Genomic DNA, 12,948 nt, shown 5'->3' with positions numbered 1-12,948 from the left:
TTCCCAAGCCTCATGTAACCACTTGCCAAAAATAATGTTCGACTTTGTGGCAGTGAGCATGAAGCATTTACAAATGTGACTGTAGAAAGGTTTATTTTTTATTATAAGACGGCTTACATTGTGATGGATAACCAAGAGCTCTTTTTCTAATATTCCCCTTAATCTGAGTAAATCTTAACCCACGATTTCCTGTTAGTGGATGCCATTATATTATTATCTGATCAATAGTTCAGTGACATTGTGACAAGTACTGTATTTGGATGGGAAGTGTGTATACATTTTAAATGTTCATGTAGCAGCTTGGAAAAAAATCTTACTTAGAAATTCATTTTTTCAACATAACCTGGAAGGATATTGACATACAGAAGAGAGCAAAAACACAGCATGAGTCACTGCGTAATCATGACAGGAAGTCTAATAATCGTTGTCCTCATGACTGAGTCATGCCTCTCTGCTCCAAACTGTCGAGAATAATGTTTTTAACTTTCCCCCGGGGGCTGATACCCATCCAAAGTTTATGAGCAACATCCTTTCACTACATCATAAACAAATCAAGCTCACAGAATCTGAGTTTTCGTAAATAATTTTATTTGAATCATCTTTGACAGCCAAGAATGACAAGATCACAGTTTGTCTACATTGCCAATACCCGGGTGCTAATGTACAAAAATAAAAACTAAAGAAATAAAATACTGGGTGCTCACCCTCTAATATTGAAATACTTTTCTATGAAATAGTATTTGAAAAATCTTTTAAAATGAGCTTTATAAAACAGTTACCTTCTGAGAGGTAAAATTGAACAACGTACAGACACAAACAGTCTGCTGGGATAAGAAAGGACCAATCATAGATTGTAACCTTAAACATCATCAACCTTGGACCAATCAACTCAACCAATCAACTGACAGAACAGTGAGATGTGTTTGACTTCTGAAGGTTTAGAAACTACGTAATGTTATTTAACCTCACATAACTTTCAGGTAACATGGACCAATAATGACACGGTTGTTTAACTCACAAATAACAATAAATACAAGGAAAAAAGAAGAAAAGCTTTTAATTGCATTAGTAGTGCTTATTTGGCTAAATAAAATGGAATGCATGGACAGTTTTGTCTAGAGGTAAAATATAAAGGCAATAAATAATTAAAATAAATAGTGTCCTCTGTTGCTTGTCAGTTTGGACCTGAGAGGTAAAGTAAAATGTAGGAACCTACATCACAATACAACACAGCACAATTATTTGACAATACGAGGGCCATGTTTGCTATTAATACTCCAGATACATTTTGAATACACATGTTACAAAAGCCTGCTTTATTTGCCGGCTGGTTACTGACATGCCAATGAGTCAAAAAATTTGTAGAAAGACAGACAGACGTGTTTACTATTCTTATGTTTATCCCGATTCAGTGGTGCTACAGTGTCTCCAGGAAACTACCTGAAAACAAGGCAACCTTCTATACAAGGCAGATAATGCCGGTCTTGTTTATCAGGAAGGCAATATTTCTGTAAAGAGTCCCACCCAATGGTTGACTTATTGGGGGTTTGAGTTGTGCTTTGCGCAGCGATAATTTAAGTGAAGTTTATGTAACTTGCCCGGACAAAGTGTGCTTGGACCCATTTTGCTTAAAATCATGAATGTATGTACATATGCCATTAAAAGAACAAACAAACAAACAACTAAAACGTCAGATGACCGAAAAGTCAAGTTAAATGCTACAATTGGCCATAGAATCACGATCATAGGCACAATTACAGGCTCTCCCAAAAGAACCTACTTGCTTGTTGTAGGTATATAAACACAACGCGTCTTGTAAATTATGCAAATGTAAAATGTGTTATTTTGGAAGAAAATAATTAAGGCTAATTTAATAAACAGTGGATTATCTTTTCAAGCTAAAGATGTCAAACAGTGAGGAGACACGACAGCAAACCCAAGCATATGAAACTGATATGGTACTGAAGTGACTTACAATCATTTTAGTCTCAATACTTCTCTCTTAGAGCAGGCACAGTTTTTTCATTCAGTTTAACACATCTTAAAGCTAAAACATATCTTTAAAATACATGCTAGGAAGTTGTTGGAGCTTTCAATTATAAGGGGGAATTTAGATAAAAGAAGTCAATCGATTTCTGTTTTCACATTACGTATTACCAAGTTTGGTGGATTCAAATAAAAATCAATGAACTTTCACAATCTTCAAGGTATGGCAGTAAAGAAAAAAGCCTTCGCCAAATTTTGTTGCCAAAATCAATGTTAAATCGTAGTACTGACAAAAAAAGTACTGACTGCCTAAATCCAACTCTATGCACCAAAAGGGAATTTGTTTTACTCTATAGTCACATAGGCAAACCAGAGGATTGACAAATTGTCAGTTTGAGGCAACAAGTAGTAAACTCGGAAAGCATTGTAAAACATCGGCACCATTTTTCAAAACCTGTGTTTAGTTCAGACGAAAGCTATTCCTTAAGGGTTATAAATGTATACTGTACAAATTCTCAACAGAGTATAACTTCTGTCATCTTAATAAGAGCTCTCCCTGGTTTTACTTAACTTTAACGTAGCATACATGCAGGAGGTGCACACAACTTATCGTGCTATCTGTCCATTGCATGCTCGAGTACCACGTCTCCACTGGATTGAATTTTACTCTTTCAAGCAGTTGCGGTGCCAATGCTAGCCTATCAATTCTAATTAGGGTAGTCGCTGTAAATTAGGACCAAGGCAGCGATGTTCCATAACACGGCTACAGAACAGGAATCATGCAGAAGAAAATCCTCATGGCGACTGACGCTGCTGTAGACATCTGCATCATCAGGCCATGTATGATAAAAAGAGTTTCTGCTACAATTTCAGGTAATCAGCAGCAGCCCAGACATTCACGCACATTTATAATGACTGCCATTTTTCAGATGCTAATGAATAGGAGCCAGAACACATGCTTGTACGACTGGAGGACTAGAACTATCCGAAGCCATGAGGACAAACTGACGCAAACGAAATGCATTACTGCACTTCGTATCATGTCTCTTTGAACAAACATTTGTATTCTCGCAAATTTGGTCTCTTTTATTAATAGAAGATGCCTCTACTTATAGCAGCTTTTAATGAAGAACAAAATGTTGGGTTTCCACAACTCAACCATCCTATATCCTATAGTCTACAATTGCACTTAACATAATTTAGTAGCTAATAATAATACGTCAATACTGGCATACAGTATGCACTGGAGCACTGGATTTGGGATGCATTAAAATAAAACCTCTGGTAAAGCTACAGGTTATACCTAAATCGTGTAGGTACTTTTCAACATTGGCAATAAATATTCCAAGGCCTCTAATCCTCAATATAAACTCAAATTCATAGTGTTTCTTTAGACTCCTGGATCTAAAATGGATCCTGTGCTAACTGTGTTTAGTACCAGTGAGTCTGTCCTCTCCAATATGGGGATTCGTTATTTGGAAACCCTAACTACGTGAAACGTATTATATACTCGTTCAGCGAGCGTAAACTGCCATCTAACAATCTCACCTAACTCTGTAAGAATGCTCACTTCTCTAACTCTCTTTATCGTTGCAGTACATTTTATTTATTCGCTTTTTTACATGCTCCACCTTCTCTGTTCTGGAGGTACTTATCCAGCTCCGCCTCTCTCTTCACAGCTTCCGAGTTGATTTTCGGAGCACCGGGAAAACATACCAAAACCACACTCATGTTGTCGCGACTACCCTGTTGACACACAAAGAAAAATAGGAAGAGTGGAAAGAGCAGGTTAGGGTCACAGACAAAAAATTCAATGTTTGTTCTTGAAGGGATAGTTCAAATGTCATTCCAAAACCGTATGACTTTCTTGATCAGACACAAAAGAAGATATTTTGAAGAACGTTGGTGCCCCAACAACATTGGGGTCCCATTGACTTCCATTGTATGGACCTAAAATCACCAATACATTTCTCAAAATATCTTCTTTAGTGTTCCACAGAAGGTTTTGAATCACAGTGTGAATAAATGATGACAAAACTTTCCTGGCAATAGCTAACACAAGAGCCACAAAGTTAAACACAACAGTTGTCTAGACAACCAAGATGGGGGAAAAACACATAATCTTGTATCTCGAATTATTAGCATCCAACTCATTCTGTTTAAAGGCCAAGCATTGCTTATCTGATTGACCTTACCTTGTACAAACAAGTGTCCACAATCTCATTACACACTCTCTCCAGGTCGTCTGTCACCTCCAGACGTGAGCGCACAAAACCACATAGTTCTTCATTTGCCATAACGTCCCATATGCCATCGCAAGCCAGGATCACGAATTCGTCCTCCGTCTCTGAGCGTTCAATCTCATAGACTTCAGGTTCTGGGGACACCAGCTGCTCGGTGGGCCCTTTCCCATGCACACACTTGTAGTCGAAGTCACCAAGAGCACGCGAAACGGCGAGAGATCCATTGACCCGCTGGATCATGACCGAACCGCCCGCGTTCAGGATCCGCTCCTTTTCGAGGGGGTTGCTGGGCTTGTGGTCCTGGGTGAAGAAGTGAACGCGTCCCTTGCGGCTCAGCAAGGCTCTGGAGTCACCACAGTTGATGAAGTAGAAATGATGAGGGGACATCATGACGCCCACTGCCGTGGAACCGCTGCGGTCCGTCCCGTGCTTGCGTTCAGACATGGCCCGCATGTGCTCGTCAATCTGCAGAAAACCAGTGCGGATTCCGGACTTTACGTTTTCCACGGAGGGCTCGCCTCCTGTATCCGTACCTGCTCCCCTGAAGTCTGGGTTGCTGGTGATGTGCTCCAACAGATGCTCGCAGCAATACCGAGCAACCTGAGAGCCTGCGTGTCCATCGTACACAGCAAAAAAAGACCAAAGGCTGAGGCCGTAAGGCAGACCTATCACAGCTGTGTGTGCATCCTCCATCTCCACACGCCAGCCCTGCATGCTGCTAAGTCCATAGCGCAGGCCGTTCCCCTCCCCATGAGCATTGTGCTTCTCCATCTTTGGCTTGTCTAGGAACGCACCCATTCTTCTTATTTTGCTCTATTGGCCAGCAAGACCAGAAGACAAAGTGAGCATAAGGTGGTTTTATTTGGTCATAGCTCACTGTCACTCATCACTGACACATTACAACATGTTCACACACGTGACAGACATGGCATTAGGATTTATATGATTAGCTACAGGTGCTCTTGCAGCAAATGTTTAAGTACATGCATCTTATGAAACGGGTCATGCAAGTTTGATCATTGCAATGTAACGCTGTGTTAGTATCGCTTGATATTATTTCAATTCTGGCTTTTTAAAGTCTTGGTTTCTTCTCAGAACTCAAAAATAAGCCGTAACAACAGAACTGTACGATGTGCAAAAGCCACTGCCCTCTTCAGCGTAACGTAACTGTATACAAACTGCTGCAAATCGTCATAGCAATAAGAAGCTAACTCTCACCATTAAACATACGTCAGTGTGTCATAATATCACTTACCCAGCTTCCCGGTGTTCTCTGCTGAATGAAAAAACGCACAAAAACCGCAGACACCAGTTTTAACGGCACTTTGCCGGACCAGGGAGAAAAAATATAAAGCAACGGTTACGCTGACAACCACAACACTCGTAAATCGATGGCTAGCCAGCTAACTACCTAACGACAACAGGCTGAGAACGAACGCGCTGTTGTTTTACTAAAATAAACAAATAAAACCATGCACGCTGTTTGGAAAGCATCATTTGAACCCATTAAGGGAGTCCGCAGCTGGGCGGTGAGGCATTTTCTGGCTCCGGTGTTTTTGTTTTCCCAAGGGGGGGCTACCGGAGCCTCTCGCTCACTCTTTTGCTATCTCTCTGAGCGCTGACGGTTTTTGTTGGAGACCCGGATGCTGCAGCGGCTCGCGCGCGTTCCCTTTTTCACACAATGTTGCATCACTGCCACGCAACTAAGGGCTGAAAATAGATTCATTGATGAGAATAAACGACTGGTGTGTTACAGACTATATGTCTGTATCCAAACCCTTGCAGCTCACGCTTAACTGTGCTTTTGGTGCATTTCAAGGTTTACAAAAACAGCAAGTTAGTTCGTTAATGAGATGGTGGTTAACATCAAATAAAGCAATACAACCATTATGAAACAATCCATGTAATAAGTTATCAGTTATTATTGGGTCGGTTTTAGATGTAACAGAAATATCACCCAACTGTACTGTAGGTAGAATTGTGTGAGTTTCCGCTTTAACAATGTGCCCAGTCATAACATCTCTTCATGGTTTTGGCTAAAAGGGATACATACCTCCACTGGGCATGCGCACTTCAACGCCGAATAATTTTTGTCACGCTGAAAACAGTTAATTAATTTTTTATTATTATTGTTGTAAGGTAGGTTTAGGGTTGGGGTAGATGCAGGCATTACCTAATGTAATTTATTGTAATTTTATGGCAAGATTTAGGCCGTAGCTGTATCCCTTCTCGCCACAACGTCTCTTCAAAACATTTTTTTTTCACAACGTCTCTTCATGGGCTTTCCAGTACCTCAGAGATGACGTATTTTTGTGACAAGCCCCAGTGTGCAGACTGCAGATCAAGGCGTGGCAACCCCTAGGGAGGGGCAACCTATAATGCTCCGCCCACAGGCCTTTTCATTGGTTAGTGGCAAAGTAACGACGATGATATTCTGATCCACACAGTAGGTGGCGGTAATGCGCCTTAACGTTGGATGCCACCTGCCATAAAATAAGAAGAAGATAAGAAGAACGAAACAGTTGAACATGTGTTATTAAAGTGTGAGGCATATTTAAGAGAAAGGTTTCAGTTATCCCAAGCTTTAAATGTTTTGGGAGGTAGGGATTTAACTATTCAGACACTGTTAGGTAATGGGCCAAAACAGTATAAAATCTATGAAGAATTATTCAATTTTTTAAAAGAGACTAATTTGATGAACAGAATTTAGTTTTTTTTTTAAATTAAATTAAATTAATTTATTTTTTATTACTATTATGTCACCTATCGTGTAGTGCTCCACACTCCAGTCCAGTAGGTGGCGGGAATGCACCTTTTAAGTTTGGTTTGTCAACCGCCATTAAAAATCATAAGAAGAAGAAGAACGACATGATATATAAATTCGTTTTCGCTGTTCCTGTTTGATGAGTACGTCTTTCGTTTTATTTATTTAAATATAACGCTTAATTCTAAAGTTGTGCTTTTAGTGTTTTGCTGAAAGGAGAGGACTAGTTTTAAAATAAGATAGCCCTAGTGAAACTTGTGGTGTTGTTGCATTTGTGCACCACTGGATAGCGCTCGGGTTTCTTGAGTTGTGTGGAGGTTTATAGAAAGAAGAAGTACATATGCTGAGCGGATGTATGCATGTTATCCTGAATGTGTTAGCTGTAAATAAAGTTACTGAAAGGAATCTACAGTCTCCAGCTTCTTGTCTGCAATAAGACATAACAAAACTGTATAACGTTACTATTCCTGGCTTGACAGTGTTTGAATGTGTAAAGTTTGAATGTGAATAATGAAGAATGCACAAGGCCTCCTTGGCATAAAGGTTGGTTTTATGTAATCTTGCTTATTGCATTTCTAAAGCAATATCATGGCTAACAAATAAACTTAGATGTGTATATGGTGTAAGTTATATGAAAGAATTCTGCATTGTGAGAATCATCCAAGGCTGAATTCAGAGTGCCTTTTCAGATCAAAGTGTGTAAGATATGTGAGAAAATCTTGAAATGCTGCAAATACTTTGGAAAGGGGAAGCTCGGTTGTCTTGAAGGATTTTATGGCTGCATAGAGGCCCAGACTGCTGCTTTATGTGCCAGGGGGAAGTGATGGGGGATTAATAATGTACAATCAAATGAACTGCAATCAAATCAGTTTTAAATAAATATCAATGAAATAATAATATTGTTGCATGTTATTTACAAACAATTCTAATGTTGATACCATAAGCCTTGTCATTATCTAGGAAATTCATAATTTAATAACATCTGAAGACTTGACACTCTTGCTAAAAACACTAAACCTTTATTAAGACATTAATTACTTACATGTGTAACCTTAAAACATATACATAAATAACATGCAGATAAATTGTAAATAAACAATAACCTGTTCGTTTGACATGATTTATAGTTCATAATTGCCAAAAATGCGAAGATTTGAAAACGGTAAGTGAATTCTTATTACATGTGAATGAAACGTTTTCCAAACACAATGATCAAATTCAAGGTGTTTGACACCATGTTACCAGGTATTAGGATTCACTGGTGTATATAATCAATGCATACCCTCTATACATCTCAAATGACGTAAACTATGCATATCCGTTTTCACTCGGAAATGTGTCAAAATACGGAAGTAAACGTTTTTGATGCATTTCCGAGTGAAATGGAATTTCTAATGAGAAAAATAGTGGGCGTGGCTGTCGTCTTTCTCTGCGATCTGATTGGATGTATAAAAACAGGCGTTGCATTTTGAAATGGAACTGGCAGCAGACTGATAGTTGAAGGGAATGAGTTAAGGGATGCGTCATTTAAGATGGATAGTCATTACAGGAAGGAAGTGCATTTTCAGATTTTAGCTAAAGATTATGAGGGCACACAAATTTTAAAAAGAGAATGGCCCACATTGATAAACTATTTACAATAAACGCTGCATGAAAAAATAGCATTTCATGAAAAAATAGGCATTGTAATATTTTATTTCACTGGGACTTTAAGGTCGCTCGATGTCAACTAAGCTGTTCTACCGTATTTATATGCCAGCATCAGCATGTAGACAACCACTACATTTGGTTATCTATGATCAGGCTGTTAATGACGTGCCCGAGAGCCATAGAAAAGATCATATTTTAGGGTTAATATGTTTTTTATTAACACAATATAGGATTTTATAGAGTATAATGTCTGTATGTGTCTTAAACAGTATTAAAATCCAATAGTCATGGTCAAAGAAGTGTTGTGCTGTGTTGTCTTGCCATGCTTTTGTGCCATGGTGGAAGCCAGGCTTCACCGTAATGCTAATGACCTGGGTAAATAATTCATCTAGGGCTGGAAGTCCAAATTAAAAGCATCTTACATTAAAGATATGCTCTCTGCAGGGTGACTTAAGTGTCTAGTTCATAATGCGGCAAGCACTTAGGATAAGTAACTCCCTGCTCTAAACACCAGATGCATTAGGCCCGAACGAAAGAACCTCAAGCTAGATTTCCATTGTGATTCTGAATTGCAAAAACGTATATGAAAACAAATAAAACCCTATAGCTATAGCTAGGCTTTCACACTGATCTGTTTGTAACCAATTATGCTAAATTGTTTAGAGCTATAGAACAAGCTAAAGAAACACTGCTCCTCTTGATTCTTTGACCATTTCTCAAATATAAAACATACAGCAGGAGTCATGAAAGGGATGGATGAACACCAACAACTGAATTGTCACAGGTGAAATGTTTAGAGCAGTGTGCCACAACAACATCCCCCACTTTCTGAATCCCAGACGATGTATTTGGACTCTGTTGTCTGAAACAATAACAACAACAGCTGCCATAAATCTGGGAATGTGTGAAGCAAGCGAATCACAGTTCTGTCACCACATTTCAAAAACATCTTCTGTCTCAGGAGATACTTGAAGCAAACAGGCTTGTCACATAAACGTCTCTAAATTCACATCTGCAGCTCCTCAGCCACTTAATACTAAAACCAAAAGAAAAGAGGACAGTTTGTTTTTCTGGGTGATTACAGTTTTTTGTAACCTTGGGGCACATTTGTTTAATTGATTCAGAGAGAACATGGTGCTTGCTTTCGTGTAAGCCACATTTTGTTCTATGGATTGCCAACTGAAGTGGGATTTGAAGGATGTGTTAATTCATAATGTCACTCATTTAATGCAGCATGGTACACATATTTACATCTCTTTTGTATGTTTAGTTTTCCAAGCTCTGTTTAATTTTAATACGTGAAAACAGCACCCGCGAGGAGCTGTTTCTGTATTTCCCAAAGCAAAGTACTTCTAAATATGTTTTTGTCAGTCTTCTCTTTTTTCCAACATTTCTCAAGGACGGAAAGATGATATTTTTGCCAGTTTACTCCACAGAAAAGCTGTCAATTAGGTTGTTGTTATTATTGTTCAACAAACAATAAACATGACACACTTATCTTCCAGTTGTCTCAGGCAACAGGCAATGTATTTGCATTGTAAACATGAATGTTTATGGATATTGTTATTGTCTGTCAGATCAGAGATCAAGGGCCCTTCGCTCACAATATTCAATTCAGAATAAACACTTCCTCAATCTGTATTTGGGATCAACATTAGCATGTAATCAGATGTATTATTTTATTTTAAATATTGCTTTCATCAAAACATAGCCGATAAGCGGTAGTAAAAAAACATAATTATTTGAAAGTGTAACTTTATTTTGAGAGATTAAAGATTAACTTCCATATGAAATCTTCACATTCCCACTAATACAAAAACCCCATCTAAGCCCTTTTTGTTATTGCATCCTGGCAAGACCAACCAAGTGAACAACTGCAATATTAGTTCCAGTGGATTTACATAATATCTGACAAAATCACAATTTCCTGTCTCTGAGTTTTTGCCAGTATCGCTAATTCCAACAAAGGGATTACAATCTAAAAACGCTGTGGATTATCAATACCAATTGAGCTTCTCTGTGGTAAAATGGCACACACAAATCCATGGCCCAATTTTTACACTTGGTTATTTGCTGTAATTCTCTGATGTAACTGAAAGTTTCTTTGTAAGGATGACCTTGCTGTTGACAGACAAGTTCTCAGATGAAAATGAGCACACAATTATAAAACCTGTGGATTACTTCCTTTTTTTCTGTTTATCTCATTTCATCTTGTTTTTTGAATATCACTTACATTTTATGTCACACTTAAATTCTATTGAGTTGTGCACATTTTTGTTCAATATATTTATACCTAAAAATAATTTGTGTACATTTTATTATAAATTGTGATGTTGTCTTTTATTATGATTAATAAGTGACACACACAGAAGATTTCAAGAATGTATGTTTACTGCATGATTGTACATACTTTCCCCAACAGTTGGCAAACTGTTGAATCTTTGCCACAAGGAATTGAGGCCGTTTTAAAGTCAACATGACACATCCTGACTTTCCATCCCATCAAATACATTATGATCCATGTTCTCAACATGGAGGATTTAGGGATATGAAATAAAATGACGGGAGAGTAAGAGAAATGGAACACTGATGCACAATTCATGCTCTTTATGCAAATGAATTGAAATGAGCGGAGTACAGTAGATCAGTAGTCAGCTTGGTATTTGTGCAGGCATGCATATGTGTATTAATTTAGGTCTCTTTTACTTGATTGGCCATCTGCTCTGGCTGCTGTGTGCCTGCATGGTAAGCAAATCGAGGGCTTGACTCCTCAGATGGCAGATTCCATTGGCTTGTCACAAATGCAGCATAATAAATGTGAACTTGGTTTTCAGGCTTGGATTTTTCAATGTACATTAATTTGTGTGTGGGTGTGTTGTATATGCTATAACAACAGTTTGAATAAACAGCTGCTTGTCAGTGATCTCAATAGTCCATTATGTGTTTGCATTGAAAATGAGACTCTGAGGCCACCTTGTGGCAATTTGTAACTATTGACTTTTTTATATTGCATAAACCAATGCTAAAGGAAATATTACATTACTAAAATGATAAAGAAAATATATTCCCTTTGCAGTGACTCCTGTCTTATTGCCAGGTCATTAGCCTACTTCCTCTGGTCACCCCTAAAAACAAGTGTATGATACCCTTAACTCCTGCATGTGCAAAAATAAAAGAACTATTAAAACGTTTCTCTACGCAACAATAGTGTATACACCAGCCACATATATAACACAATTTTTTTACATATCTATAATTATCTATTTATTAATTATAATTCAAATTAATTTATATTTTCTTCGAACATTGACATAAATGCTGCACTTCACACAACCCATAAAAACAAAAAATGAATTGCTTTAGCATACAGGTATTTCTATATTGACTGTGTAAGAATCTACTGCACTATATGCTTACAGTGAGCGCAGCTGTTACTTGCATATCCCGTCACGCGCCTGGCCCGAAGATAACTTCCGGCATGTGTTTGGTTTTAATATAACAATTTATTTTGATTTATATTTAAATTAATTTATACGATTATTTCGTTGTACTGTACATTAATTGTATCAAATCAAAACTACTCAACATTTATTGATTCATTGTGGAGCTCTACCGGAAGTTAAGTTTGGGCCACATAACGTTTGTGTTGTTGCCGCTGAAACAATCTACATTGTAAAATATGCTTATCTTTGACACCCCCGTGTTATTATTTGTAAGAAATGTAGGTCCGGTTTCATAGACAACACTTAGCCTAAATCAGGACTATACGCCTTAGTTAATTTAGGCTATTTAAGTCGCTTTTATTAAAATGCCTTAGAAACAACATTACCGATGTCCATCTTGAAACAAAACAATGGCACAATATTTTAAGATATGTCGGGGCAAGTTATTTTCAGTTAAGACAGCTCAAAATTCCTTTTAGTCTGGGACTAGCCTTAAACATAACCGGGGCTTATCTTCCACACATAGCCTACTGTAGCTAGCTGTGAAAACACAAGATGACGCTATTTCCTAAAATAAGACAATAGTCCACCTTCTATGTAACTTAAGACAATGTTCAGAACCACTTAATGCAATTTAGGCGTGGTTGCATTAGTTTAGATTTTTCGTTTTTTTATATATAAATATATATGAATTTCGGCTAAACTTGCTTTTCAGGCTAAGTAGGCTATGCCTACTTATTTAACTCACTCCAACAACAACAATTTAAGATGTTGGAAGTTCATATTATACCTTTCAAGCTGTTAAATGAATACGTGTGTGTGTTTTAAATGCCGCCTGCCCACTATGAGCCCGAGACACGGT

At 37.9% G+C, this 12,948-nt stretch overlaps 1 protein-coding gene across 1 annotated transcript; it reads right to left on the bottom strand.

Moving 5' to 3' along the window:
* Positions 1–567: 567 nt before the first annotated feature.
* ppm1ab (protein phosphatase, Mg2+/Mn2+ dependent, 1Ab) lies at positions 568–5,855 on the bottom strand. Its single transcript, XM_057353742.1, has 3 exons — positions 5,485–5,855; positions 4,182–5,042; positions 568–3,732 (listed from the first exon to the last, which is right to left on the bottom strand). The coding sequence occupies exons 2-3, from the start codon at positions 5,025–5,027 to the stop codon at positions 3,589–3,591; spliced, it is 990 nt and encodes a 329-aa protein (XP_057209725.1). The 5' UTR covers positions 5,028–5,042; positions 5,485–5,855; the 3' UTR covers positions 568–3,588.
* Between the last annotated feature and the right edge of the window lie 7,093 nt (positions 5,856–12,948).

This window comes from Triplophysa rosa, linkage group LG15, assembly GCF_024868665.1.
Source record: "Triplophysa rosa linkage group LG15, Trosa_1v2, whole genome shotgun sequence".
NCBI classification, from domain to species: Eukaryota; Metazoa; Chordata; class Actinopteri; order Cypriniformes; family Nemacheilidae; genus Triplophysa; species Triplophysa rosa.
This window is presented reverse-complemented; position numbering and strand designations above follow the sequence as displayed.